The sequence below is a fragment of the Chanos chanos genome, chromosome 1 (assembly GCF_902362185.1).
Source record: "Chanos chanos chromosome 1, fChaCha1.1, whole genome shotgun sequence".
Taxonomy (NCBI): domain Eukaryota; kingdom Metazoa; phylum Chordata; class Actinopteri; order Gonorynchiformes; family Chanidae; genus Chanos; species Chanos chanos.
Window position 1 is genome coordinate 23,039,084 of NC_044495.1, and position 21,446 is coordinate 23,060,529.

At 42.0% G+C, this 21,446-nt stretch overlaps 1 protein-coding gene across 3 annotated transcripts in view; it reads left to right on the forward strand.

The window, feature by feature from the left end:
• The window catches only part of tbc1d22a (TBC1 domain family, member 22a), an 81,592-nt gene that overhangs the window by 40,452 nt on the left and 19,694 nt on the right, over window positions 1-21,446 (forward strand). For all 3 annotated transcript variants that reach the window (XM_030772329.1, XM_030772336.1, XM_030772344.1), the window contains 2 exons: window positions 7,556-7,631; window positions 15,962-16,089. In XM_030772329.1, the coding sequence (XP_030628189.1) occupies window positions 7,556-7,631; window positions 15,962-16,089 (204 nt within the window). The remainder of the gene's footprint in view (window positions 1-7,555; window positions 7,632-15,961; window positions 16,090-21,446) is intronic.

Genomic DNA, 21,446 nt, shown 5'->3' on the forward strand with positions numbered 1-21,446 from the left:
CTGTGCGTTACAACATTGGCTAACGCAGACAGGAGTGGGAGGGCACCAGCTGTTGTGTTAGATGACTGACAGCTTTACGCTATTGCTTGAAACCCTGGGATTGTTGAAGTGGGCCAGTGCGCCTGCTAAATAACAGCCCCTGGAGCCTGTCGGACCTTCGGCCCTCACACTGGAGAGCCCTTCTCTGATTAATGCGGATAGGTGATCTGTAAACAGACACTCAGGCTTGAGTTGACGAGAGGACCTTTTGACTCCTGGCTCGCTTGGGAGCTGAGGCAAAATCGAGCTCATCTGTGATGCTGTGTCTCTGAATGCGTTTGCTCAGCTGAATGTAAAATGTTCTCCTCTTCCCACAAGCCTGAAGCAGTAGGGAGTTGATGTGCATGGGGAAGTGTTGTACAGAGGACATTTTAACCCTAGCAAGACCTTTCTCTGCTCTAGAGTGGCTTTGCTGAACATACACTTGTGTTGTTCTAACTGTCTATGTATGTTACTTTTTATGTTGCTTTTCTGCGTTAAATTACAGTGTATTGTGACTAAAAAAACATGATGAAGCATGGACTGGAAGCACAGCAGTAGCTCAAGCTCTGTTTTGTCTTGCATTCATCAAATTCATTCAGTCATTCATTTACAGTGATACACTGTTTATGATGATTAAACAATGATGTGGGAATGCTTTCACCCACTGGCCAGAAGACCATTATTGTTATTTTTGTTGCTTGTTCATAAACTTCATATGACTATGTAATTGCATGAGTAGTTGTTTGTATGTGTATTTATGGTTAGTGTGTGTGGGTTTTTTTTTTTTTTTGATTTTGCTGTTTTTGTTTTTGCCCTTTACAGTCACGTGATTTCTGGATGATACTGAGTAAAGGTAAATGCAGGTTCTTCCAGGTGTTGTTCAGCTTGTGACAGCAGGAGCCAGGGGAGAACATTCCCCTAATTACAGCATGTACTCAAGCTGTTGTCATGTGGCTCCTGTCTGAGTTTGGCACATTAGTTCCTCTCTCACTGCTCTCTAAAATGCAGAACTCTGACATCTGCTACCTTGCAAGACAAGGTACAGAGAGTTCATCATGCCTCAGCCTCTCGCGGTGACATAAATACTCACACTGCATTGAAGTAATCTTAGTGTTGTTGCAACTGCAGTGTGCAGAGCTGTTACCTTGTCCATGTCATCTCCTGTAGAGTGGCACACGTAGACATGCAACTGTAGCATCCCTGTTTTCTCTGCTGCAAGATGGACAGTCCATCAGTAGAAGTTTAAAGCATACACTAAAGAGGATGCGGGTGGAACTACGGCTGTCTGCTCCCTCTGAAACAGGGTGTGTGGGAGGAGGAGGTTGAGTAATGTGAAGCCTGTTGGTTTGCAGAGCCATTTTGAAATCTGCAGGCCTGAGGGACAGGAGTAGTAGAGGCTTGGTCAGATGACCACTGAACTGCCTTGGAGTAAGGACTCACATACACCTCCGCTGAGATCTCTCTTCCATTTGCCTCTCTCTCCCCTTTATTTATCTTGGTAGCAGCTCCCTGGTTCCTGTCCTTTAGCACTCCTGGGCTCATTTACTTCTCTTTGCCTCATAGGCTCCAGCTGTTGCTTTGCTCTAGTTGTAACGAAGTTATGTGCTCATAGATACACACACACACACACACACACACCCCATAAAATATTAAGTTCAATAAAAAGGGCATTGTTGTCATCCGAAGGACCCACATAAAAATTGTTTTCATCACGCATTTTTATTTTTCTAGTTTTCTGTTAAAGACTTTATGTGCCCGATGTGTTATCGGGAAAGAAGTAACTCCAACACACACACACAATACAGGTGAACAGTGGAGATACACGCTCTGTTAGATGACTGACAGAGAGCATTGTGATACTGTGATACTGTAAAATAGATGGGGGCCTAACATGCTCCCCTTCCTGTGACTGACCACTGGGAACTGAGCCCAAAACCCACCCACTGAGGAAGTCTATAAATTGTCCTCATAACCCCCACCACCACTACCCCCAAAGAAGGTTAATTTTGCGTCAGTAGTCCCCCAACTCAGCATGGGGATCAGAGAGAGGTTTAGGGACGTGAGCTGAAGGATCACAAACTAATTAAGGTCATGCAGGAGTTCAGCCCCTTTAAAATTGTTTATAAACCATTAGGGGGAAACGTGCTCTCCCTGGTGTCCTCCACCTAATTAGAGCCAAGGTCAGAGGAACTGCCACACACTTTCCAATGCAGAGCGGGTGCACTCAGAACTGCTGCTGTGGACAGAAAATGGCATTTACACTGGGGCAAACACTCGCTTTTATTAATTTCCTAAATAAATAGGTGTCTCTTGGGCCCCTTTGTCAGTGAAATGCACCTTCAGTGATATTAATGAACGGCTTGCTTATTTAGCCTATTTTTTTTCCCCTCTGCATGCTAACTACAAGAGAAAAGAAATGAAACCATTTACCTCAGCCTCAAGGGGCTTTGTATCAGAAGCTGAACTCGGAAGTATGGAAAGCGTAAAAGACCTTGTTTATCATTCACTTGATGAAATTGCCCCTTTCAGAACAAACACTGTATTCTATTTCCTGGGTTCCTTTAACAGCCCCATTCCATGACATGTCAGACAGTATCTAGTCTAGTCATAAAACAAGCCTTTGGTATATTTCTGCAATGAGCACTTAGGGGAATCTGTCTGTCTCATTATTTTTTATCTTGTCCATGTTTACTGTATGTTTTGTGACTAATCTCATTTCCCGCCTTCGTACCCAGAGTATTTTTCATCAGGAGACAAATGGGTTGGCAATGAAGCTTAGGACTCTTTGATAATCCAATAAATATTTGCAAGTGTTCACCATGAAAACTGAACCAAATTGAGCTGAAGGCCTAACGATTAGGTTTGGCCAATTGGTCTCTCATTCTGTTGGAACAGTGTATTGACAGAAACTCCAGGGCTTGGATTGTATTGACACATGGTGAGGCAGTTTTCTGGCAGCCTGTTCTTCCATCTATTATATAGTTAGCATTGATGGTGTGTCATCCTTGCCGCCTTAGCATACCAGTCTCTGGCCACAGGAACGCGGCGCTGTCCTTGAAGGCTCTGACTAGATGGCAGGCCCCTTGTGAAAAAGCGTTCTGGCATGTCATGGCCAACAAACTCCATTGGTTGGGTTTTTTGGCACTGTGCCCGTAAGTCTGTCTCAGAATACTAATGAGGTGCTTCTGCACCCTCCATGCTCCATCGTCTCCACTGGGCGTCTCTGGCAGGAAAGGGCTCTGGAGCTGTCCTTCACTCTGACATGAAAGCAGCAAGCAGACCTGAAACAGACCAAACGTACTGTGTAGCATTTTCAGCTGCCAAGTCAGAACTGTTTCATCAGCCAAATACTGGACCCACTCCATTTTATAGCTCATACCACCCCACCCCCCTCTCTTTCTCACTCCCTCTGGAGGTCTGGAGGACCTAGCCCAGATTGGGTCCACTCTATGAGTTTGGATTTATCCCATGAGCTGTCATTGCTCTCTGTGGGCAGGCTGCTTTTGCTGAGCTGTTGTCCAAGCAGGAGGCAGGCATTGTATTCTATTTTGGCTGAGTGCTGTTGGGAGAATGTGACTCAGAGCTGATACTCTCCTATGTGCGTGTGCGTGTGTGTGTGTGTCTGGTTCTGAAACACATACACACACATTTTTTGGATGGAGCCTTCCAGATTCAGAAGTTGAGCCAGCCTTGTTGTTGTGTGTTGGAGCAAGGGGAAAGAGACAGAGAGATTGTGTGTCTGTGTTCCACAGTGTGTGAGGATGCCATTCTTTGTTTAGGAGGCTATCTCACCCCAGCGCACTCCTGCCAATTATATTCAATCAGCTGTTCTTCAGGGACATGGAACTGCAGAGGGAAGAGCCTGTTTTTCTGCCTGACTGCAGCTATCTCCCTTCCCTTTTATTGACAGCTGTATGCCTCTGTCTCAGCTCACTGAGCCTCTCAATCAGATGTCTGATAGAGCCGCCTGTCGCTCATACTTTCCCTGCCACATAAACCCTGCACATTAACTTTCCAGTATGTTCACACACAAATAGAGTCTTACACTCATACTACTCTCAGAGCCAAATACCTCAAAGTCAGTTACATCTCACCCCTATACATAATGACTCTCTGCTTTACACTTCACATACGCACATGCACACACATACACGCACACACACACACACACACACACGCACACACACACACACACACACACACACACAGAGTGGCTAACTCCCTAAGTATCTCTCAAAGCCCATTAAGATGTCTGAAAGCTTTGTCCATCATCACTAAGCCAAATAATGAATAGGAGAAGGACAATGAGAGAATGTGTTTTTAGAGAGAGGGAGAGAGAGAGAGAGAGATAAAGAGAGCCTGAGAGAGGGAGGAGGGGCCATTGAAAGCCCTACGCATCATGTCAGACGATGACTTTGAGATGTTCTGCAGATAAGCTCATGATTCTGAATAGCTGGGTTATTTCTGATAAGAGCCATGCCTGGCAGAGCAGGAGACTCAGAGACGGATGGCAGGCTAACTGAGAGGCATCAATACAACCACAGAGTATGAAAGCCAGGACTTCTGCTGGGATAACACAGTGTACCAGGCCTTTTGTGTATCCAGGTTATCGTTTGTTGTCATCACATCTACAAATCCTTTCAGTAGTCCTGTTTTTGTTATTCTTGTCACACAACTCTCCTTACCTTATCAAACAACAGGTCTTGACCTTTTCCCTTGTACAATTGTTGTGTTACTTATTGTGAAAAATCATTCTCTGACACTGGTTTTGCTTAGTTTTCTCCTCTGCCATTCTTAACAGGCACTGGCGTTAACATTTGCAGTGTAGCAAGTATACAGGCAAATGGTGTAATCCATTGATCTAGTTAAGCTGAATGAAAGTGAGCTTGCTAAGCGTAACAGCAAAAGACTCCCATTCTAGATATTTCCTGAGAGGCTGAAAGAAATAAAAATCTAGTGCTGTAAACTGAATTTGCTCTAAAACCAGGGGTTTCACACTATCTTTTAAGATTTTTTTCAGTCAGTTTTATGTTCTGTTCAAGACCCACTCACCACAGACAGAAGTAGTGCTACTGAGGTCAGTTCCTGTCTGCCTCTGTCACTCTGCGGCAGTTTGTATGACTTGAGGTCTCTGAAGGTGGGCGGTGGGGGTTTAGGGTTAATGAGATGGCCCCCGTTGCTGCAGAAACCACAGGTTGGCGTTGTTTATAGCTCCTCAGGTTTAGTGGACTTGAGAAGCAGTACTTCATTAAGGCAGGGGAGCTTTAATAATGCAGATGTAATTACAGAGGCCTCTGGGCAGGCTTAATGCATGGTTAAGACTGACCTGCTACCCCTCTTAACAGGTAATTGCATCTAGGCACAGTGAGTGTGTGGTACAGAACAAGGGAGAGATGAGTGACCAGAATTTAGGTACGGACAGTGCAGCATTTCAAGTCTGTGAATCAATACAATATGACCTGTCAGGATCCCAAGGTTGAGGCAAATCTTTTGGTGGACTTGGTTAGTTCAGAACACCTGCTGTTATCATTAAGACTTGATCTGACCTTGGTTTGAATTTATTTTGATGTGTGTGTGTGTGTGTGTGTATTTGAATTTCCTTGTGTTTCTTTCACCTTAACACACAGGGACCCCATCAGAGATAGATTAGCTTGGTTTGAACATTAATTTTCTCTAAGCCACAAGGATCCTACAGGGTCACCAGGCCACTGAAGAGTAGGTGTGGACCTGGGAAGGTAGGGCAGATGCAGACAGACAGTTCATCCGTTTTATTTTTCCGATATTGTGTGGGGCTGTTGATGCTACTTTGAGGTCACCGTGTAGAGGGCTGGACCAGAGCAATGGTTTAATGGTTTGTATCCGGCTACTCATGTATTCAACCCCAGCAATGCCTGCAACCCCAGTACAGAGACTGCACAGCTGAGCCTGAAGGACAGCTGAAATTGTTTATCGGTTAATGACTTCTCTCCCCTCGTGGGGTGTTTGCCGCCTCAGCTGCTCCCTGGCCACATTAAGGCAGTCGCTCTCTGAAGCCTCATCAAAGATGGAGACTCTCACACTGTCTGCCCTTGTGAATGAGTGACTGCATGAAAAGGACCTCTTCTTCACCAACCCTAGCTCATCAACACTTGTTTGAGTTTGTATACTTCAAGTGCATCAAGATATAATGAGCTGGCTAAGTTGATCTGACCACATTACAGGACAGTATTGTGATGCTGTTTTATTGTGTTGGTGTACTGCTATACCATTTTCCTCTGAAAACATCTATAAAAAGTTAATCATGGATTCAGATTAGATGCATAAAAAGACATTCATTTATCCGATATTACTTAGGTTAGCGGCAGTGGATGTTTTGATGAACAGGAAAAAAAAGTCCATGTCCCATTTGAGTGTAGTTGACATGCTATTGCAAATCTCATTTGCTGTACGGTAAATGCACTTAATCATAGGGAGTCGTGAGGAAGGTGTCCTTATTAAGTACTGCACCCCTCTAACTCCTCTGTAAGGTGTCAGCATTAGTGCCACTCACACCATCATCTTTGTGTTTGTCTGCTGTAGTGGCCATTTCATGGTCTGTAATGATAGCAATTTGATCGTAACTGTCATTTAAAAATGGCCAAGGCCTGAGGCTATTTGTTCTGATAGTAATTCATCCTTTAATCAGAGTGATAGAGGGAGAGAATGGAGGATACAGGTGTGTCTCATTATGCAGCGGTCGTCAGTGCTCGCTCATACACAAACACACAGCTCTGCTCTTTTTCTGGTTTTTCCGCAAGGTGCTATTCTTTACTTATGGGCCAGTTGCTGACCCATCAACAGATACATCTGGACCTGCCTGCACACTGACCGTCAGACTTCACCTGTGCTCTGATCTCTCTCAGCAGCAGCGTAATTGCTGTGAATGATGTGTCTTCAGCTACTATTGTTTATCAATACCCTCCGTCTGACGCTTTCAACGTGGCTGACGTTGCCATCCATCATCCCTAAACCTTTGATTACTGAGTTTTCAGCACTAGCTCACTCTCAGTTTCTCAGCTCCTAGTCAGTCAAATATGCTTGCAAACTGAACAGTGTGATGTTCATCTACTGCACGGCCCACTCACACCTGTAGCCACGGAGAACAAACCCCACTGAGACTGAGGGAGACCTGAGAGGCCGATAACACGGGATGAAATGAATGTGGTAATTAAGCTGCACTGTGGGCCAGAAGAGCATGATGAATATTACCACTTAATTATAGGCATCACTATTCCCAGCACGCAGGAAAGGTAGCTAACACACTATTATCACTTGTTTTGTGTGTGCGCGTGTTAGACATGCATTCTTTTTTGTTCATGGGTGGTGGTAAGCGCAGAGAGGAATGGTCACTCCTGTGTTGCATGGCTGTCTGCAACACTGAGGAATTAAGAGTAACATTTTTAATGATTGCAACTGGATTCCAAATTATTTAATGTATGGCTTTCATTTTTCAGATTTTAGGTTGAGTTGAATTTAAGTTTTGAATCTTTTTTGCTCTCTTTGTCTTTTTCTCAAGGACAACTACACCTTTGCTCAGCCGGGGATCCAGAGGAAAGTGAAGGCGCTGGAGGAGCTGGTCAGTCGGATTGATGGTGAGTGCTCTTACTCTGCGTTTCTGTGCCTGTGGAGCTCACTGTCAGTGGGAACCATCATGTTCTCTCTGTCCCACCACCACCTCCTCCTCTTCCTCCTCCTCCTCCCCCCGCTTCTTCCCCCTTTGCCCGTATGTCAGCCCCAATCAGCGCACCAACAGCTTGGCCTTTGCAGAGAGCATAGCTGTCCGCCGGGGAAAGCAAAAGCCACCAGAGCATGAGCCCCTCTCATTACTTTCCATTAGGGCGCCATAATCAGAATTCAATGGCCATTTCTCAGAGACAGGGCCCGGGCTGGCACAGATCTCGTCTCTCTTCAGCCCACATTAAGCTCAATGATTGCTTTAATTTCAGAGGAAAGAAGGCAGGGAGAGCGCACATTGTTGATGCTATTTTGGTGTGCACGTGACTGCTTTTAGCACACTCCTGTCCTTCCTGCTGGTCTGTTTTGAATGTTTCTGTTCCATGTCTCTCAGAAACTGCCTAATTTATTTATATATATGTTTGTGTGTGTGTGTGTGTGTGTGTGTGTGTGTGTTTGTGTTTTTAGGGCTGTCAAAGTTAACGTGTTAATAACATATTAATGCTTTTTTTTTTTTTTTAACACCGTTAACACAAATCCTAATATGACCCTTTGAATCAACCCGTAGTTCAAGGAAAGCTAGGTTAGCTGGCTAGCGGACTAAGTCACCTGCCACATCAGTACCTTGTGAGAGGTTATTTTCCATCTCTGGGCATGTTGTACAGTAAGCGAGCTGCCTTATCATCCGAGAATGAATCCAGACTTGTGTGCCTGAGTGATTGGCTCGGTGCAACGGAACGGGAAAAGTATATCTGCAATATCTAAGAGTAGTATGAGATCAATCAAAACGCACTAAATCCAAAATGTCCAGCCTGCTGCCTGCTGTAGGTGGAGTTAATGAATGTGATTGGGAAAGTTGTTCCTATTCAGTAGACTAACAGTGTCAGCAGCTTGATTTTGAATTGTCTTATGTTAAGCTGCTGTTGCTGTGGGGGTAGGTTTTCTGTAAATTGCTGGAAATACATAATAACATTTGGATGAAGCATATTTTGTCCACTCGTATAGATGTATTAGACTTGAATAATCTTTCATTAGAATAAAATCTGAACAGATAAAAAGTGTGTGATTAATCACGATTAAGTACACAAACTGATGTGATTAATCGCAATTAATTATCTTAATATTCCAGTATATATATGTATATATGTATGTATATGTATTTTACACACACACACACACACACACACATATATATATATATATATATATATATATATATATATATACACAATATAAATATATATATATATATATATCTTTGGCTGGTGTAAACATAAGTAATAGGTGCCCTTTGAATTGAACTTGATTGTCTGAAATCTTTCTTGGGGTATTTTATGAAAATGGGACAGGATATATTTTACATTCTCCTTTATTGTTTATTTGAGTGCAGAATAGTTTATGTTTTTAAGCATTGTATGTATCTCCAACTAAATACAGTTCCATTTTTTTCTGGCTGGCAAATAGCTTTTGATCTACTGAGCTTGAGGTTTTGTCATTCTAATGATCACATTAACATTGGACTAATGCATTTGCATTAACAAGCTTTATCAGTAATTCCTTTGTATTTTGCCTTGTTCTTGAATAACCTTCACGTTGTCAGACACCAGGGCCCTTCTCATGTCACATTTATTGTATTTATCTCTAATCAAGAGTGGGTAATGTCTTGTATTATACATTCAGATGGCATTTAGAAAGTGCCTGTGAGGAACCCAATGAAAAGGGAACAATTGATATTTGAGAAGACATTTGAAAGGCTTTTATGGGGTGTGAGGTAGACTACAGTTCACTTTTCCTGTCACATGAATTATGAAGAGGATTGATTGAGTAGTTCCTACATTCAGGGATGTATGTGTCTTTGTGTGTGTGAGAGAGAAAATCTGACATTGAGTGCTTTCATGTGACTTCCGTATCTGATAAAAGGCAGAGGTGAGTTGTGTGAAGTTATTTTGAATTCATATTACTGTGCTGTGTTGGGTCCCAAACTGGCAGAAAAAACTGTCTAACCACTTATGAAGTGTATTGCTGGGCATATTGGAAGGGTACAGTGGTGTAAGGAAGACATGGGATATAACCTCTGGTAAGGCGAAGGATTCTTTTGGAAATTTCTTAAGTATTCTTGATGTTATGTTGCTTGATAGCTGGGATAACTGAGGAGAGCTTGCTGCTAGACCTTTCGCTCTCTCTCTTTCTCTCCTCACTTAACTACCAATTCATTCAGTCTAATCAAATCTTACTTTGCAATTTAGACTGTGTAAGGATGTCAGGTCCACATCAAATAATCACTTCTCATGATTCACTCCTTTGGGTCAGCGCAGGATGCTCTCTCAGATTATCTGTTGATTTGACTCTCAGAGTGAAGGCTCACATATGAAACCCATGCTTATAGCTCCGGGAATTCATAAGTTGGGTCTGTATTGACTGTGCCATCTGTCTGGACTGAAGAGTGAAGAAAACACATCAGAGAAAAAAATGTGAAAAGAGGTTTTCTGAATGACTGGTATATTAGGAAATTGGACTTGTCACTACCCCTCTCCTATTAGGACAACAGGAACGCAGAGAACCCTGGGGGGTTTCAGTGAGAAGTTAGAAGAGTGAAATGCACTTAGCCCAACAGCTGTTGCCTATGACCACTGTCTCATATTCCCCCTTTATGTGTTAATGTCCCTCCTCTCTTTCTCTGGGTCTGTCTTGGCTTTCTTGTTCTTTGAGCGAGTAGAGTTGTGGAATGGTATTTAGTTTTGCATCTACAGGAAGCTTGATCTTTGCCTTGTGGCTGTAGATTGCTTAGCCATTATTTTCAAATTGGCCCGTTGTAACAACATCCAGTGTCAGTTTTAATCAGGCAGCTGTTAGATCTGCTGCAGCCACAGTGTTTTACATCTCATTCTCCTCTGAAATGGAATTGAATGCAAATCAATCAGTGCATTTTTTTTTTCTTACTTTTAACTCCCCCCTCCCAACACACACACACACACACACACAAACACACACAGAGCCACTTAATATGGCGCAGAAACAGAGGGCTTTTCTGTGTAATCAGTGTCCATGGTTGTTGGCCCTCGATGTTTAAACATGCTCCTTTTCGAGCCTCTGCATCCACTGCCATATGGCTCCTCTCAGTCAGGTGACAGCGCAGAGCATGTTTGTCAGGCCCCGTGGCGAGTGTGTTACATGACAGCCATGCCCTGCAGCCTGTGCGCCTGGTCTGCCTCATGTCAGCTCACTATAGCATGAGGTGCAGTGTTGAACCCCTCACCCCACGCTTAAGCTATAGGTTGAGTCTGTTTCCCTGTTCTTACTGTGACACTGACATGTAGTATTAATGATATCACAGCTGATTACATACATATGTGACCCTGACATTGGACAGGGAGAACATTAAAACTAGGCCTGGATATGAGGAAGTGCACTGCCTTGTCACAGAGAACACCTCACAATGCTTTCATTCTGATGATATACATACTCCTTTATCAAAATTTATTCTAAATACTTAAGTTGCAATAGAATTTAACTAGTGACTAATTTTTTAGCAATATTTTCAGTTTAGAACAGAAAGAATTATATAAATATCATTTCTGGTATTAAAAATGTGGCTGAGATTTATATAGTTCTGTTACTATTACCCCCTCTTTGAGTACCTTTTCTCTCGTCTTCACCAAGTTGTTATGCTCCCTAAAGCAGGGTTAAATCAAAGGTTGTGGTTTGATCCAGGGTGCCATGCACAAAGTGTCTGAGTGAGCCACAGAGCAGCTGGATCAGGAGGCAGGTCTGGCTTCGTGAGTCCCATCTGTGTGGAATTACAGGCATATGTTTGATTATTGACCCCCTCAGGCCAGAAGCCTCTCTTCACTCTCTCGTGCATTATCAAATCTTTCTGCCGTGTGTGATCTCTCAGCTGAAAGCAAGATGCCAAAAAAAGTCCTGTTGCTTCATATATATTACTGCTTAGTAGATATTACATGGCTGTTGCACGGTGGGGTCATTGTGTTAGCATGCTTTCTCTCTCATCATGACTTATTTACTTTTGGTATAGGGTGATGCTGAATTACACTGTGGAGAGATGATATGTACAGAGGATATGTACATTTGTTTTTGACTGCCTCTCTATACAGTAGAGGTGGCCTGAATACAGTGAAATACACTCAGACTCACACACACCACTGTGCCTTTGTTTGTGCGAAGCTCCTGGCCTGTTTCCCAGGTATGATGAACCATAGGTTTCTATACAGTTGTATTGTAGCACGGCAGCAGGTGTGTGTAGTGCCAGCTGTGTTACCTCTTGGAATCTCAGCTCTATTTGTTGTGTTAAGCTTAGTATAGTTATAATTATTATGCCAGAGTCAGCATGTAACATCTGAAATATTTGACTGTGCTTTCTTTCATTATAACCAGTTATCCCTTTTCCATAAACTGGCTAGCTCTTTTTAATCCCTAGGGAGAGGAGAAAGCAGAACACAGCTTTAGTCGTGTAGTTGTAATCCCCATGCCCCCGGTGTGTGTTTTTCTGTGTTTGGATGATTATAGCTGTGTGGCTGGATGAGGCCTGGCATGAATGTGCTCCTTCAGGCACCTCAGTCATTTTGTAACGGGTCATTCTTCTCAAGCCTCCCCTCACCTTTGCCATTCCAGAACAGCTCTGCCCCCCTTCTCTCTCTCTCTCTCTCTCTTTCTTTCTCCCTCTCTCTCTCTCTCTCTCTCTCTTACTTTGGTTCTCTCAGTTACCCTCTTTCACATGAGGAGCAGGAAGAGACCGGTGTGAGGTCATTGTGTCACACCACAAAACAGCTTTATTGATTTTGTTTCTGATGCGCCATTTTAAGCTCCTTTCCAATTTCCTCACTACGACTCTGTCTTTAGGCTTATGATCAATACGCTCTTCAAAAGAATCAGGAGCACTTCATAAAAAGCTTACACAATAACCTCTCTCATGACCCCAACGTGTTCCAGGCTCTTCTTCCAGGCCCACACTCTGTGATTGAATGCCGTTTTTCTCTGTAAGGAATTCTGCCTTTGCTTCCTCTGGCCCGTACACCTGATTAAAACATCCACGCTGCTCTGACAGGCTCCCGGCCCGGTATGGGTGAGAGGCCCATGATCGATGGCGACGCTGTTTGTTCCTGATCAGCCTCAAATTCATTGTTCCCCTGTAGCCTCCGTCATATTTCAAAGTGTTTAAACTGAGCCAGGCATGGAAATGAAAGTGTGTTCACAATTAAAATTAATGCACTGAGGAGGGCACTAGATGGATGAGGACAGAAAAAAAAACATGCGTTCACCTTCAGTCCAAGAGCATATGGAGAAAAAGGAGGGGAAAAACTGGAGTTAAATCTTGGAGACCTTTTCTCCTGTTCAGCTCTCTGACTCGAGACTCATTTTACATTTTCATCTAGCTCGTGTGAGATGATGTGCACAGTTCAGCATGTTCTGGCCAGCTCAAGTGCTTTGATGCTTCATATTTTATGTGTGGTTGAGTTGATGTCTAGTTCATTTTTGAGGTCGTTACATTTGGGTTGTTGTATATGTTAGGGGAGCTGTAATGCTTTATGATGGCTTTTTATCTCGCTGGTCAAACAGTCGCGCCACTCTATAACTCTAAAACTCTAAAATGGGTTGTACTTTTAGGTGCCCGTGATGAGGGTGCCATAGCTGAATGCTGTAGCTTGTGCATATCATCCATATAAAGTCCATGAACAGTACAATTAAAGGTGATGCAGAGAGTTAACATCTATGTATGCCCTCACCCCAAGCTCTTTGCCTTCCTCCTTTGTTCAAGTATTCAGTTCCTTCTGCTTAGGAACCAGAAGGTGCCCCAAGCTCTTTTTAGCACTGCCAAAGTCTTGCAGTAATTAGTACTGTTGTATTAGACATTGGCTTGTAACTGTAGTGTGATGCTAAAACATGTCGTTCCACAAAACCAGTTCCTTGTATGCCAGGAGTGTTTCTCTTATCTCCAGTTCTGTATGAATGCATTGGCGCTCATCAGCATACAAATTGCCAAGGGTGAATTTATTTATGGAAATTAAGGCACTTTTTCACACATCGTGCAAAGCTTGAGTAAAGTTGTGAAACAGACATTAACATTTCAATAATAAAAAGTTGAATGGCTCAGATATAAAGAATAACTACAATGAGAGCTGCTTGGGTTAATCTGCCTCTTTACATCAAGTAAATTTGTGTCTGTTTTCTGGTGAACCTATTTTGAGGATTTAGCCTGACAAGTGTAAAATCAGCATGCGGAAAACGACTTGACACTTTCTTTGGTGGAGGAAAATGACAACGCTGTTAAGGAGTGAAGAACGCTCATTTTGCACGTTTTGTTGTTTTACACACATTTTTCTGATTTTCATCTCACTCATCAGTTTCCTTTCATAACTCCTGGTATGTTTTCTTTTGAGGTGATAAATTGTCTTTTTTTTCCCCCCAGAGATGACACATGAATTTGTTCATAAATTGTACTAGACATTCAGAAATAAGTAGAATACAGTAGCCTGATTGTCATGAGGATTAGGCTATTGATTTTACAAGATTATTGATAGAGGTCTGAGATTAGAGATAATGTCAGATTAAATGCTGTAGCCTATATCTGAATTCCTGTGCCTAAATTTTGACCCAGTCCCATGGTGTAGTCTGGTGTAAGCCTTTTTAAAAAAGTACTGAAAGTGCTTTCTGCTATTGTGAAAAATGTTATCCTCTCAACCCAGAGAGCATTAGCCAAACTGGCAGGGATGCTGTCAGTTTTCATATTCAGAGATTTAGTGTGGAAATCACGACCCATGTGTACCCCACACACACACACTCACACGCATTCACACACACATATATGTGTGTGGTTGTGTGATTGGAGAATCAGTGTTCCTGTGCTGTAGAGCACCCATTTTATTTCAAATGGACATGGTCATCCTTCATAGTCTTAGGGTTTTTGTCTTTGCGTACAGCCGTTGTGCAATGCAGTATTAAAACTTGTTGACGGGCACATGAGAACAGAGAGGACTCATTCTTCACTTGAAGAACATGGACAGGTCTGTTCTCATCTTGAAATTACCACATAGACTCTTTAGATCCTCACCACTAGAACACAAAACTCTTCTAAGTCTTTAAGAGGACGTGTTGCGGTTGGAAAAAAGATACAGTATCTCTCTATGTTGTAGTAGCCATTGCAGGGTAAGAGCCGGGAAAGAGCCATGAAAGCAAGTGAGAGGGTCAGTGCAGATGTAATTATGGGATGGATGGCTGAGAGCAGAAGTCATCCAGAAGTCCGTTGCTCAGCAGAAACGCAGGGACTAGCTCACTTGTCTTTCCTTGATCTCTAACCCCAGCCTGTCCTCCCTCAGCCAAAATTTGTGTGTGCGTAGAATTGCACGTGTGTATGTGTGTGTGTGTGTGTGTGTAAGGTAGATGCAAGCCAGATGCTATCTGCAGTGTTTAAGCATGATACTGCCCCCCCCCCCTCACAGGCTACACTGTGACACGTAAAGTCTGCACATAGTACAGCAGTAATTTTGAATAATGGTGATTTCCTGCTTGTTTTACAATGCGGTGTAATTAATCTGTCTTGCATTTATTGCAGTTTAAGAGACTGAGATTCAAATTTCACATCTGTAGCCTAACAGGAAAATGTTTGCTTTTGTTTTTCTGTGTTCTGTATAGTTTTGTCTCCGTGAAGCCGTTGAAAGTTTGTGTTTGTCAGTATTACTCATGCAGCGTTAATGAGGATAAGTTGTTATTGCGGCATGTCACAATGTGAAAAGGACGCTGTGGAGACAGGTGTGAGATTACACAATGAATATACCACTCTCCATGTTGACAGGAACCTTCTTGTGTGACTCCGTGTTTGATGAGTGTGTACGCGGGTGTGAGAATGTCAAAAGACAAGTGAAGCATATTATGGTTATAGAATATCCTTGTTGGCAGGATGCAAATGAAGATGACCATATTTCAGAAGAGACTTAAACTCATGCATGTCACATATTAGATTGATTGCACATGCTCTGAGTGCCGTGTCTACACTGATTAAGAGAGCCTCTATAAATAATTGTGTTTTTCCTGCAAACCTAACACACCCAGACACATCCCCTGACATCGTTGTAATTACTTCTGCGTTTTATGACAGTATTATGTGGGAGCTATGGAAACAATATGAGCTGTTTGGTATTTTTAGAATGTTATACAATCAGAACACTGCTATTATTTGTGGGTTGCGTGTGTGATTCAAAGAGTGACGTGTGTGTTTCTCTTTTGGCCCGTACAGAGACGGTGCACCGGCACATGCAGCAGTATGAGGTGGAGTATCTGCAGTTTGCTTTCCGCTGGATGAACAACCTGCTGATGAGAGAGCTGCCTCTGCGCTGTACCATCCGACTGTGGGACACTTATCAGGTACTGTTTTAATGTGCCTTAGGTCTTATGCGATGCCTTTTTGGAGCAAATAATAGATATTATTAAATATGAGGAAGTAATGTTACACAGATTTTGGTAAGATCTCAGCAGCCTAGAAGAACTGCCATACATTGACACATCTGAACATTAATGATTAGAGACTTGGGACAATATGACAGTATAGCACTCCCATTCATTTGGTCTTGTTATAAAAAGCTGACTATTTCACTTTACCTTCAATAATTTGTGATTTTTTTTCTGAGAAGAGTTTTATAGGCTGAAAAAGAGCAACAGAGTTTCTTCATCAGTAACGTCATCACTGACATCAACCCTTTGTACAGTTGTGAGGTGTTTTATGCCTTCTCTCAGACTTGAAAACGAATGCACATAGTGTACATAGGATCTGAGACGATGCTTGATTGACTTGGACTAAAAGTAAAGCTTGTCAACTAGCAAAGGTTAAAAGTCTACTAGGAATGCCCATCCTTCCTTTCCGCTTACATCATGCTCCATGATCACCCTGTCATTGGCAATAGAGAACTGACCAGAAAAAATGATTATTCCCAGAGCAAGACAAAACTGTTCTCTCCCAATGCACCATCTGTCATTTTTGACTGTTTGTCCTGTCCTTTTCCCCAATCATTTTAGATTTAAAAAAAAAAAAAATAAGAATTATCGCCATTTTTCTCCAAATTCGTAATGCCTGGTTACCCATGAGCTGTCATAAGTCTCCCCTTCATTTGACAGACACCTCAGCCTGCGGGAGTGAGGCCAAAACACACATCTCTGATTCAAGTCAGACACGACATCTTTTCACAGTGCCATACTGCACAGCATTGCCGAGCAGTGTGACATGCTCAGAAGAGTGTTTGTGACGATAACAGCGAATATGTAGGTGCCTGCATGTTAGTGACCACTTAGCAGTGGGAGGGTGAGAGACTAAGGACGACACACCCATCCACAAACATGTCAAGTTGTGTTCCCCGGGATTCCTGGCCACAGTCTGCCAGAAGAGACATCACTGGAATGTGAACTATGAATTTCGTACGTAATGTGATTATCATATATAGGACATGCCTCTGCAGTGTGAAACAGAGCTTTACCCAGGTATACCATTTTGAGACCCATTAGACTGGTTAAAAAGATCATTTGAGAGGATTACCCAAGGGATGGTGTTTCAGTGTTTGACCCAGCAGACATTGTTTAGTTGTGAAAGTCTTATCCAAATGTCAGACACAGTCTTGACCCTGGCGACATGTAAATTTCCGCTTTTCCTCAAAAGGATGTTGTGCTATGGCCTTTCAAACAATTCTGTTTTGAGATCATAAATGTAACGTTAATTGTCACTCAGTTAATAATTAAACAAAGGATGAAGCAGTTGTATAATTGACACTTAACAGTAAACAATTGTTATGATTTTGTTCTATACTACCCCGCAATTGAACTCTGCTAGACGGCAAGCTGATCAAAAGAAGGATCAGCCCTTTGCAGAAGCTGTTCTACTGTTTCTGTACGTTGGAGTGTATTTGAAATGTTTTGATTCTGCTTTAATAATTGTTTGAACTTTTATGTTTCCATTGTTCCTAGAATCATTACACAAATACTAAAACTCCAGTTTCTCCCCTTGTCTCTACACGAATAGGTAGTCTCTTATAAAATCTCCTCCATCACCTTCATTATTTAAAAATATTGTTAAATAATGGAGGCGCATGCTCATCCAGGGGGCAAAAAGAGAGTCGTGGTAACTGGAGTTACAATTTTAACTTAGCACATAACTGTAACAGGCAGTCATCTCGAGTGATTTTTAACTTAGCACATAACTGTAACAGGCAGTCATCTCGAGTGATTTTTAACTTAGCACATAACTGTAACAGGCAGTCATCTCGAGTGATTTTTAACTTAGCATATAGCTGTAACAGGCAGTCATCTCGAGTGATTTTTAACTTAGCACATAACTGTAACAGGCAGTCATCTCGAGTGATTTTTAACTTAGCACATAACTGTAACAGGCAGTCATCTCGAGTGATTTTTAACTTAGCACATAACTGTAACAGGCAGTCATCTCGAGTGATTTTTAACTTAGCACATAACTGTAACAGGCAGTCATCTCGAGTGATTTTTAACTTAGCACATAACTGTAACAGGCAGTCATCTCAAGTGATTTTTGTGAGACTTCAAAAAAATAAATAGATAAAAAATTGAAGGAACAAGTTACATTCATAAACCACATATTCTGCTCACTGTTGATAGTTTGGTCTGTTGTCACTGTAGCTGTTATCATAGTTGTATCAGTAGGGACATGACGTTCATATTAACCACAGAGGCTACAGTATGCACATATTTGTTTGGATATCTGCATGTGTAGTGTCTGACAATGTGGTACCTCCCTACAGAAACAATACTGTGACCTTATCTACACTATACTGTACTGAGAACATATTACTGTAATGTTACACTGAGTGTTTACAAAATAGAAAACGCACTTACACGTGTACAGATGCTGTGAACTGTGTGTAATGTGGGCAAGTACAAGTTTAATCTTTTAAGATAGGATCAGAGTTCTGTATCATGAGGATGGGTGTCCTGCCCAGTCAGAGAGGCAGTGACAAAAAACAAAACCTTAAGATGCATGTTTGAAAACACCTCAGTTTCATCCTGATCATGGAACATCAGTTTTATTGCCAGTTAAGTGTGTTAAACTGTAACTGTACAATGACAAAGTAACAGTAAGGCATATCAAGATCTAGGTCAGCAAGCGTTATCATCATCACTGAAGCAGCAGTTAGGATTATTTTGGGATGTATTGCAGCAGGTCTCCTTTCAATAAGCAGTGATCAGAACAGGAGTGAATGAATGATATTCCGAGTTAACGCGTTTGATGCTATTTTTGCCTTTATGCAGCAACTCTTCGGTATGTTACCATTCGGTCTGAACTGACTCTCCGCCGCTTTTTCCTACCTGTATTCATGCACAGCCATCTGTGATGTTGCAGGCAGAATTTGCTATAACAGTACGATCATTCCACCATGGGCTTAGTACAATAAGCAAGAGACTTGTGGTATAAGGCTCCTGGAGTTCACATAGCTAATTTAATTACCATAGAGGAGGAATGCCTGGCCGTTTTACCATATACTACACTATACATGCTATTTTCATTAGGTTTGAAGTGCTGGAAATTTTCTCCATGAAATTTTCACATAACCACATTCTCATACATGCCCTAAACCAGAAGGGAACGCAAAGCCTCACACACACATACTTTCATACTTTTTCCCCCACTCAAATGCATATGCAATTTCTCTCTCTCTCGCTTGCTCTCTTTCTCTTTCTCTCTTGCTTTCTCTCTCGCTCTCCCTCTCTCTCACACGCACACATGCCCGCACACACACACACACACACACACACACACACACACACACGTTTTATGTTTTCTAAGCTGAATAACCATCTTGCTTTCTGACTCTATGCATTGTTAATACTTTGTCTTCTTTTTAATAACGTTTACTGTTTTTCTATGCTCAGTAAATGTCATTTCATTGACCCCTAATATTTATCTTATTCAGAGGGCTAATGAACTACTTAGCTTTTGGGTATTTTATGATATCATTATTATTAGTTACTTTAGTACCAGTTTAATTATGTATTTAATTACCTTTTTATTTAAGGTTCAAGTAATACTGTGAAACTGATTTCGTAACAAAATTATTCCTGCAGAACATACAGTTACAGTTCGAAGTATTATTGAAGATAATGTCTGCCTGAATGAGCATAATCAGTATTGCAACATGTACAAAAGCTAAAATCAATCTCTCTCTCTCTTGGTGTGAAGGAAATGGCTTTGAAGTGCTGGCTCTCCTCTGCCTCATTCTTTACAACCGCCATCCCAGTGTGAAGTGACAGTACGTAGTGTCAGGGATGGTGCATGTAGTCTGCTGGCTTTTTTGTTTGTTTGTTTTTTTTTCTTTACTGGTTAAACAAAGGTGCTGCCCTCTCACTGACATTATAAGCCCCACCATTGATTATGACGCTTGTTGACATGTGTACTTTGTTGTATGGCTGGCACCAATGCACTCACTTGTTAGGCAAGGCACAAATCAATAATGCAAGGATATTACTTAATGCACACTATTGATTCTTGTACTCTGAAGTAAAAAGTCCTGAGAAATGATGGATTATACACATTAAACAGATTTAAGGGAAGCTTACCTTCCTCCTCAGATGACTCACTTTAATTACTGAGTATCTTGATTTCGGTGAGGATATAATTGTGTATACCCTTGAGCTCTCTAAATTACATTTTTAGTATTGATTCTCAGAGCAAACAGTGGTAAATGGAGGGTTGAGGGGAGATCCAGAGTCGTGGTTCTTAGTAAGGTAGATAAAATGGCACAACACTGAGGTAAACAGACACTGTAACAAGACCTTGGTGATCTTTGTTAAACCTTAAAACCTGGGGACCATATTTTTTTCATTTGTGGTACATGTGGTTAGCCAAACACAGAGATCGAAGGGCAAAGCCCCATTCAGAATTAATTCCATTCATTCATTGCATACTCAAGTATGCAAAAAAGCACTCTCAAGAGTGTCTGATCAAATGTAAATGTGGTCCACAGACATTCTGAGCTGTGTTGATATAGCCCGATGGAACATTCATAGCAGGATGTGCAGAGTGGATCACTAGTGGAGTGTTGATTTGGTTATTGTCCAAGCATGCTTGCAGTATTGGGAGTTGAGTTGCAGTGTTTGTCAGGCGCTTTCCCTACAGGGACAGTTATGGGAATAAAACCCAGAGTGGTTGACCTTTTTGTAAATGACTGTGGATTTGTTATTCACTGGGTTATGGCCACTCTTAATACTGCCAACAACCTGTCTTCAGAGGGCACTCATCTCTCCATCTGCCTTAGCTACAAAACATTGCCCATTTTTACATGCTCAGCCAAAAACTGTTAAAGCCCTGCTGTCATCTCATGGAGGAACTTAGCCATAGACTAATCTAGCATTCAAAGTGGAACAGCCCCAGCTATCATCTGGCTTTCAGTACCTGCAAGTAGCACATTTCAAACTGCCTAAACTGCTCTGTGGACTGACCTGAATAAGGTGCTAATGTCTGAAGATTTACCAACAGTTCTACTGCAGTTTTCTTTGGGTGATACATGGATAGACCGACAGACAGATGGGTAGACAGACAGATGGGTAGATAGAGAAGACAGACACATGCCGTTGAAATGAAAATCTTATCAGAATGCCTTAAATTAGAAATGTTGGCAAATATTCCCTAAAGTGACTGAGCATGTCACGTTATCTTCATACAAGAGGAGATGCAGCACTAAATTATGAAAAGCAATGCGATAGCGGAA